This window comes from Dipteris shenzhenensis, chromosome 4, assembly GCF_047967505.1.
Source record: "Dipteris shenzhenensis isolate YYH24624 ecotype China chromosome 4, Dip_SZ_1.0, whole genome shotgun sequence".
In the NCBI taxonomy this organism is placed as follows: domain Eukaryota; kingdom Viridiplantae; phylum Streptophyta; class Polypodiopsida; order Gleicheniales; family Dipteridaceae; genus Dipteris; species Dipteris shenzhenensis.
Window position 1 is genome coordinate 58,389,824 of NC_141599.1, and position 9,722 is coordinate 58,399,545.

The 9,722-nt window shown below is 44.9% G+C and overlaps 1 protein-coding gene across 3 annotated transcripts in view; it reads right to left on the minus strand.

Moving 5' to 3' along the window:
• BGAL17 (beta-galactosidase 17) overlaps positions 1–5,430 on the minus strand; it is a 202,222-nt gene extending 196,792 nt beyond the window's left edge. The window contains exons 1-2 of one of the 3 annotated variants that reach the window (XM_087374194.1): positions 5,183–5,430; positions 4,044–4,157 (exon numbers count right to left, since the gene is read on the minus strand). In XM_087374194.1, the coding sequence (XP_087230320.1) occupies positions 4,044–4,157; positions 5,183–5,293 (225 nt within the window). In that variant the 5' untranslated portion in view covers positions 5,294–5,430. The remainder of the gene's footprint in view (positions 1–4,043; positions 4,158–5,182) is intronic. The other 2 variants (XM_087374192.1, XM_087374193.1) reach the window with 2 other exon arrangements.
• Positions 5,431–9,722: the final 4,292 nt, after the last annotated feature.

The following is a 9,722-nucleotide window of genomic DNA, read 5'->3' on the forward strand; positions in this document are numbered from 1 at the left end:
TCCATAGAGATAAGACTCTCGTAGGCCCCTTTCAATAGAGGCCAAGAGTGAGGGTTAGGAACCACACACTTGTGTACATCCTTCCTTCTTCACATACTTGTTACATCCAATCGTACAAAGTACAATAGCCGTGTTCCATGTGAGTCTTTCCATGAGACCCATGTGGCTCTTTACATGAGAACCATGCGCACATTGTCACTCTTAACAATTCTAGGGAGTGTTCAAATAACCATGATTCTTAATAGGATACAATTTTACCCATGGTTTGGGAGCAAAATGTAAGAAGCAGCAAGAAGCGACCAATTGTGGCCTTGTCATCAACGGAGGCTGAGTACCGGGCTGCATATGGAGCTGCGTGCAGGGTGGTGTGGCGGCAGAGGTCACTTGGTAAGAAGGCATGTTTGGCGAAGCGATGGACCTCTTCACGAAGTGTCTACCACAGTAGATGCCCTGTCCACATTCTAGATCCCTGCGTGGTTCGACATGTAGGAGCTGAGAGGGGGTATTAGAATTCTGGTCATCTCGTGTTCGTACTATAGGGTGTGAGGGCTATTATGTGGGTGTGCCTGTGTAACATGCAACAGTTTATGGCAATGAGACCTTTAAACCATTTTGCGAGGCGTATAAATATGCACCACAAAGAGGAAGAAAGGGATTTTTAGGGTTAGAGAGAATGTAGACGACACCAGATTGAACACTCCTTTAGAGAGCATGGGATGCAACTCCGAGGATGAACATTCCACACTGAGAGCTGACCCACGAATGCCTAAGAAACAACCCGCTCTCGACCAAGGCCAGCACTGCCCACACCATAGATATAGACCACTGTGCAAGGATTGAAGAGGCTTGTGCATGTAGCGGAGCTGCGTGAGTGAGAGAGATGAAGGGAGAACGGAAGTCTGAGAGATGCTGAAACAGAACCCCAAACCTCTACTCCGAGCCCGGGCTATGGAGCTGCATAGACACCCTCCTGGAATCACCAAAGGGCTGTCCTGCAGGGTATTTTTGGAGGGGCTAGAGGCTGCTCTGGGCCTGTTGTAGGAGGCTGGAGGGGGGCTGGATGGAGAATGAAGGCAGCAAGCCCCCTTTTTATAGGGGGCTGGAAGGCCTGCTTGGCTGTCCCCAACCAGCACAAATCAGCCGACCAGCTAGTCAGCTGGTTGGCTGGCTGGTCAGGCCTTAATTGCCAGCCCTACCAGCTGCTTAGGGAGGGGAAAAGGGCAGCCTATAAAAGGTGCCCCCCCCAGCCCATTTTCCTTTGCTTGGAGCTGTCTCAAGGGGGGCCTCTGGGGCTCCTACCTTGGCTGCTCCTGTCCCTTCTCTTGGTCAAGCCCTTGGGTCCCCTTCTAGGCTCCTACCCTAGGCTGAGACCTAGACCGAGCTAAACCCTAAGATGGAAATACTAACCTACTGTTCTCCAGTGGGTACTAGTGAACATGGACTTGATTTCTGACTTGACCTAAGGCTGAGAGACAGACCTATGTAGCCCGTGCACCATGCAAGATCTCCTACTTTTTCTGGCTGATGGCTCACGGGGGTTTGCCCATCGGCCCCCTGGTTGGAGCAGATGCGGCTGGATGGCAGATGCACTGGCTGTGTGGATGGAGTTTTGGAAACGATCCCTCACTGCCTATGGGGTTGCCCAATCGCACAGCAGATATGGCTAGCGTCCTTCAAGATTGTGGCTAGCACACAGAGGATGAGTAGGGATTTCACTTGGGGGATGACGGCCTGGCTCACGGAGGGAGGACACACCTTCGCAATTGACCCTCTCCCCCCGGCTTACACGGTACATGGACAGCAGGTCTCATGACGCAGCTCAGCCCTCCCGCTCACACCCACAACCTTTACCGGAGGATGGTGTGTGGGAAACAGTTTCCAGCATCACTGCCTGGAAAATCTGAGTAGCTCGATGCAGTTAGGTGATGAGAGGCCAGTCAATTTCTCCGACGGCTACCCTAAAAGCCATCTAGCAGGATATCATCTTCACTTTGCGCACCATTTAGGAGCGCGGTACTCCAGACTCGAGAGCGGCCACTAAAAGGAACGTTTCCGCCAGGCATAGCTGGCACGAATCTTCTACACCCTCTCCGCGAAGGGTATTCGTTGGATGTATAGACTCGAGAGCGACCGCTGAAAGGCAGGAGCATTTCCGCCAGGCATGGCTGGCAGGAATCTTCTACACCCTCTCCGCGAAGGGTATTCGTTGGATGTATAGACCACCACCTTAGTTGCTAGCTCCTGTTTCGGAATCTATATAGGCGGTCGCCACGAGATCTGAAAACAGGTGGCTTTCTTATATTTGGCAACCTGTTTCTCCTTTGTATTTGCATCGACAGCTCCTTTTGGAAGCTATTTGTATGGTTTTTTCAGGCATTAATAGAATCTGCCTTCTTTCTGGGGGGGGAAAAGAACTCTACAGACCAGCCAACCAAAAACTGGCCCCCCGACCTGCAACCAACTGTACCTACCCTACCCATGGCAAACTGCACGGCCGACCTTGCAGTTGTATGATAACCTGCACCTGTTACCTGCCGCCAGCATGCTCTCCGCCAACCTGTCTGCAGCTGTTGCCGACCAGCTTCAGGTCTTTGAATGGCCCTGTACCTACCTATACCTTCTGTCCTGTAGCCATACAGCTTCTGTGCTTATTTGCTGCCCACTGCAGGGCCTGTTGCAGCCAGCTGCAATGCTGAATCTGGTTCCCATATGGCAGCCTGCATGCTGCCCATCTGACAGCTCTACTCCCTCAGATCTGCCCCGTTGCAGCCTTCTCATCTGACCACATGGCTTCTCTCTGACCCCTTAACCTACTGCAGGTCATTCTTCTCCATGTCCTCGTTTGGAGGCTCATTTGGAGGTGACTACTATGTTCCAACACAACAATGCCGCCATGTGACCTTGCAAGCAGCTTGAGAGAGGGTATTGAAGATGTCAATGCCCTTTTTCAAACCCCATTGGGAGGCTACATATAAGGACACAGGCCCTGCTATAGCACCAACAACTGAGGAGGTACCTGAATTGGAAGTCCGCATCAGACTTTAAACCTTGTTTTGTGCTTAAATAAGTCACCACTTTGGGGCTGCCTTCTATGCACCAGTTTTGAGTATCCTCCTGTGCACACGTCTTCTTCAAGCTTATGTAGCTTTGTGACATCCAGTTACGCATTAGAGCATGCAGTTCTGGGTGATCTTCTCACAAGCAGAAGGTGCATGGGCAACCTGATGTCTTTTCTAATAACATCAATGCTCCTCCAATAAGAGTAGTCAAGTTTGAGAGTTAGAACAAGCACAGTAATGTAAACAATTTAATGATGTACTTCACCCTCCCACATTGCAATTTGCACTTCGACAATGTATCCTTGTATTCTAGCAGATGGCCAACAAGTCTTTCAACCTTAAGCCCTTGAATTGGTCTTTCTTTGAGTAGATCATGTTTCATATGCTTCAGAGAGCTACTGAAGAAGCATGGAAGTTTAAAGGATTTTCACTTCAGTCAAAAATCTTAACACCAGTTCACAAAGGCTTAACAAATGGGTTACAAATGTAGGCTACCTGAACGTCCCCATCAGAGCCTCAAACCTGACAGGAACTGTAGCTGATATCATTACAAGGTAATTGCTGGATAATAACAAGGTTTCATGAGCTCATTTGCATTGCTCACTTTACAACAAAAGTTAGGCTGCCAAACTATGATCTCAAGGGAAGGCTTACTGTTATTATAATACTATGCAAGTTTTCATGTTAAGGTAGGATACCAGAGTAGGATTGCAAAATTATCAAACTACCAGCTAGAAATCTGTACTGAAACAACTAGAAAAAGGAAGCAATACCAGATCCTAGAGAACATACTTTTCTGTGTGTGTGCTTGGCATTCTAAAGTAAGATATACATTGCCTGCATATGTAGAAACGAGTAAAAGCAGGCTGCATAAATAAAAACTACTGACAACCATGACAGGGCACAAAAAATGCCCGCCCAAGCTTATGAGCTTTGTAAGATTATTTAATGATTCGTTTTTTGAAAGCCATGCTCTGAACTTGCCTTTGGGTGGATTCTGAAGTAATGAATATCTCCACCCAATATTCGAAATGGTTCTTCATCCCTCCAAAACATATCCTCAGCAATCCAGAATCGTTGGTTCAATTTGTTTCTCTCCTGAAAGCAGATGAAACTCAGAAACCACCAAAAACATATGATCGTGCATTTGAAGTACTTCATCGTCACAGACTTCACTACCAAAACTTTTGTTTCTTTAGGCATTCTTCAATTGGCTAACACGTCAAAGTTCGCAATCTGCCTGCATTACCCAAACCTTGACTATGCCGCATTAAACTCATTTTAGGTGCAGAAACCATGAAGTGGATGCTTCACGTGACAATATAAGGGCTAACACCTAAGTTTTTACAATTTACATAAGTGGAACTCGGTCCAGGACGCAACAGGTACATCCTATATTAACAGAGACCCTGGTCATAGGACCAGAATAATAAGATGACCAGACGTAGATACGAAATTCTGAGTTGAGACAGAGCATTTGGTACCGTCAATTAAAGTTGTAAAAAGGAACTAAGGTAACCCAGGTTTCTACTGAAGGAAAGTTGGGGCTCAATAATGACATGAAATGTGGAAATGGAGATGGGTATTGTAATAGCATTCTGCATGTATACGTCCAACCCACAGAACTGTTTCAAATAGCACTTCCCACTCGCCAAGGCCTATCCGTGGCTGCTTTTCAATTGTTTAAGGCTCTCTAAACATAAGAAAGGAAGCTTTGATATAACAAGTTTTTCCTTCACGTCCTGAGCCTTGTCATGTAACTGTTGTACGCCGTTAAGTCTGGGCTTAGGATTTTCTATGAAAGGATCTCGTGTCAAATCCACGGATGATCAAGTGTCCACATTTCATGAAACGTAAGACCGCTACATTGTTGATCCCAGTTTACAGTGAAGCATACCAAGAACTAGTAGAAAATTATGAAGCACGAAATGAGAAGTGACGATGCAAGGAACTCTTTCTTCCACAGATTCTGGAAAGCTTCAGAGCTTGGCCGCTTGAGACAGCCTGGAAACGCCTGAGGCTAATGTCTGCCACTTTGACGATGTCTCAATTTACGGTTTTAAGCAAAATTAGGTTGTATGAATTATAGAAAAATTCAGGTTTTATTCCAATGCAGAGCTTGCCTGCTGGGAGCTTAAGGCAGTGCTTGACGCTAGGCCTACGAGGAGGATTGCAAAGAAGAGCTGTACAGAAAGAACATGAGAACGCTGAGAAACCTCTGCCCGGGGATCCATTTGAATCGAAGACCTTTACGCCGCTGCATTAAGTAAGCTCCATAGAGAATGGATACTTTGCAGCTGCTGGCAAAGGTTCAAGGTTGAATTTCTACCTCAATCCATGGGCTGCTCATTTTGTTTCCGGGTTAAAATGTTTAATTTGTGGGTTTTTGGAATGCTGACTTGGTTTTCAACGATTGGAAGCCGGTCGGGATTTGCCTGTAAGCCAAGGGATGCTGGGATGCGGGTTCGAATTACATGGCAACACATGGCGTGATTAGAGGTGGCGAGACACGCGTGCTATACATGGCCCTACACGTGGTATTTGATTTGTGGCTCTGGTAGTTACCTGCACATGTAGGTGGGTTGTTCGAGATTTGAAAATGTCCATTGCATGATTGTTCATTTACATCGGCTTTTGTGGGGTTTAGTGGTTTAGTTCGTTGGTAGTGGACTTGAGAGATTGGCTCGTTAGGAGAGAGGAGGCTCGACGCTGCGAATTGTGAAGGAAGCTTTCTTGGTAGTTTGCAAGGGAGCTTGCTTTTTCAACGAAGAGAGTCGTGAGGTGTGCAGCTGGGTCATGGCTTCTGTTGAGGGTTGTGATGGTTCGAGTTTTGGTTTGGATCTTTCATGTGATGGTAATGAGGTAGCTAGTTCGGACGAAGGTGGTGATTGTGCTGCGAGTTTTGATCCTAGAGGATGTGTTTTAGACGATGGTGGTAGCATGAGTTTTGGGACTTCTATTTCTAGTGAGGTTGTGGATTGTGAAATTTCTAGTGGTTGTCATCCTCAAAGGTTAGTTCGGGTGTTGAGTTCTTCGGGTTTGAGCCATGAGGTTCCGTTTCTGAATCTTGATCCTATTTAGTTGCGTCAACTTTCTTGTTTTGTTCATAAGAGGAGTGCGGAGAAGGATTGGGTGTAGAATAGGTTCGATGCATGGAGGATGTTGTGTAGGTTAGATCTAAATGTCAAGCTGGAAGATCTTGATCTTCGGGAGTTTAGTTAGATGCTCGAGGGGTTTTTTATGCAGGTTCTTAAGATAAACAGTTACTTTTCCCTGTTGCTAGTTTAATGGCCATGTTTCGAGCTTTCGGGAGGATTATTTCTAGGAAGCAAAAGATTCAGGTGGCATGCACTGTTGTTGCGGAGGTTCCATTCAATATTTGCAAGAATCCAATGTTTAGTGGTGTGCATGATCGTATTATGATGGCTATGCAGAGGTTTGTTTCTTCAAAGCCTGGGAAGAAAGTTGATTCGGCGTTGAAGTTAGTCTCTTACAGGACATCGTCTACAATGTGTATCGTCCATGGGGGTTGCGGCATCAATTTGCATATTATTGCTTTGTCCGGTTTTGAATTCAGGGTGGAAAGGAGCTTTATGAGATTTTTTTGTGGAGTCGATTCTGTTGGGCATTTCGTGGAGTAAGTTTTGTAGTTTCTTTGTGTTTTGTTTTATTGTTGTATTGGTTTTGGTTGTTAGTTTTATTGTATGATTTGTGGTGCAAGTTCAACCAAAGGCTGGCCAAGAATTATAGAGTTGATTTGAAGCATTTTAAGGAGGAAGATATTCGGCCACCTGTTCCTGTACACAAGAGTGATGTTGTGATGACTTACGACCAACTGGAGAAGCATATGCTTGATGGTTTGAACGGAAAGAATGGTTTGATGCATATGTTCATGCAATGCACTGATAATCCTCGAAGCGTGGTAGGAATTCTGGCTTCTACTTGTCGTTTAGTGTTTGTTTTTTGGTGTGGTTTTTTATTTGTCTTGTTTTGTTGTTAATGCAGGTATGGTATAACAGAAATCATGTTAGGTTGAAGGGGTTGAGCATGGAGTCTGTGGGTTTTGTTGTCACGAGGGCAAAGTTCACACCTAAAATTTTTCGCTTTTTCCTTTGCTCCTCGGGTTGGGTCGCCTACCGGGATCCAAAGCTCTGCTTGACTTATGGTTTGGCAACAATCTTGCTGAGAGGAAAGATCACCTGACTGAATGTCCTTCACCTTCACAAAGGTACCCTAACCTTTAGGTGCTCAGAGGAATGGACTGGAGCTCCTTCCTTGAACTACTTGCTTAGAGAAGCCCTCCCTCTCATAAAGCTTGTCAGAGCGCCCCAACCCTGCAGGAAAGAAATACAGACGCATCAGCACCCTCCCCTTTTGGCAGTTGACAGAGTTAGCCATTTTTGGAGGTAGGGCTATCCCTTTTTGGCGGTTCTGCCAGTTTGGCCCCAGCTAGCCAGTTTAGCCTCAACTAGCCAAATTTGGGGGTTTTCAAATCTGATTTCATGGGCGTGTTTCCCCACGTGTCCTAAGGCTCCTGAGGAGGCAGGAAGGCTTTCTTTATGGTAATTTCAGTAATCATACTCTTTGGTTCACTTTGGCTATTAGGTTGGGTTTATGTCATGTGCCTGTGGATGTTGCTATGAAGGTTACAGAGCATAGAAGGGCTAGTAGTTTCTTAAAGTATGATAGGAGTGAGTATGTTCAGGTAGAGATTGCTCTAGAGTTAGCGTCTTCTCCATACAATGAGCATGGGTGTTTGAGGGTGTATGATGACGGGGTTTTTTTTTTAATGGAGGTTTATTGCAAAAACCTTGATGGTGTTGTGTCTAGGGGGTGCAAGGCTGGTGGAGGGAGTGTTGCAGGTGTGATTGGTGGTGGTTCTAGTGTTGTTGTATCTTCAATTGATTCATCTACTGCAGTACCTAGTGTTACTCGTGTTGGTGTCAGTTGTTTCAACTTGTAGTGGTGGTTCTATTGGTGGGTGTACTGATGGCTTGGCTATTCTAGTTGCAAGTGGTCTTCAATTTGGTGTTTCTTCTCGTGGTGGATGTGCTTCTCTTGTTGATTCCGGTTCTTTCCGATAATGTTGTTGCATGCGCTTTGGTAGTTCTAATTCGCATTGTTGGTGAATTGGGAGTTTCTTAAATTAGTGTTGGTTTTGGTGTACTTAGTTGTGCCTCTTCGAGTGGTTTTACTATTGCGGATGTTAGCGGTGCTCTCATTTGGGATTGGCGTGGTTGAGAAGATTGGTGGAGGTGCATCTTGGAATTTTCCTGAGGCTATGGAGGATGTGGCATTTGTCAAGTTGAGCAACTTTAGATGGATGGAGCAACTTTACCATGTCGTTCATCGTGGTATTGGTGCCGGTGGTTTATTGTCTCGTGGAAGCTTCAAGGATTGTGTTCTTAATATCAATGTGGACGGAGGTTCAATGTTGAACAAAAAATGATGTTGATTTCTATTTGTTGATTCGAAGTTTTCAGGAGGCGAGGGAGCTTCTATGTTCAACGTATGTTTGTTGAACGAAAGTATTTTGGAGATGGCGAAGCTTCTATGTTTGACGGAAGTTTTTGGAAAAGAGCAAGCAAATCCACTTGACAGTTTGTAGCCGATCATCCGATTTTTATAAAAATATTTCTTAATAATAAAGTGGATTTTGTACGTGGATTATTGTGATTGGTCGTTTATTTCTCTACTTTTTTTAGTATGTGTCACAATGTGGTCAATTTTATTTTTTGGGTTTTGCTGATGTGTCATCTGTAGATTAACTACTGTCTATTTCGTTGTTGTTGAGGTGTAGTAGTTAGGACGTTGCGTTGATTTGCAGGGTAGGCCTTTTTTATTTTAAGAGGGAGTGATCAAACAAAAGAGATAAGATCTCAACCAACCAGCACCCTTAAAGGATTATTTGGGGAATGTGCAACATCTTTGTGTGCATTTAAAAGTTATAATGATTTTTGGATATGTTAAGGTAGGGTTAGTTTTAGGCTTTGTGCCTATGTTCGTCGTCCCCTTCATCCTTTGGGTTCACATCTTCATGAGCGCCCCTCACCACCTGTGTCATTATGCAAGCAAGCACTTCGTCATTTATGTATCGCATGTGTGCGCTTGAGCTACTTTATCAGCTTCTTCATGTACCGCATGTGTGCTGAGCTACTTTATGTATTGCATGTGTGCTGAGCTACTTTATCAACTTCTTCATCATGTGTACTAAGTGAAAAAGACGTTTAGTACTTGTTTCGAGCTTGCTTCTAGTAGGCAATTCAATTGTGTGCTTTTGCAAGGTTATGAGCCTTTCATGGTCATCTTCACTCCTCTTTTCACGCTGCTATGGGAGCTGAATCGATGTTTTGATTGAATAATTGAAGCTTCAATTCCCAGCTTGGAAGACTTTTGCTGGTTGGAGTGACTTCCATGCAAATTCCTTACATATTTTTGCATTTTCGTGGGAGATGAATCAGGGTTTTCCACTCTCAAAATCGAGTGATCCAAGCTTTAGTCCCAAACTGGGACAAATTTGCTCCTTGGAGTGAGTTTCTTGTAGATTATTGGCTTTCGATCAGTATCAAGCTTTCCAACAACTAGTTTCAAGCTCTCTCATTTGGGGATAACTCTTTTTTGGGAGTGAGCTCCTTGCAAGTTTAGATTTGGTAGGCTATCAAA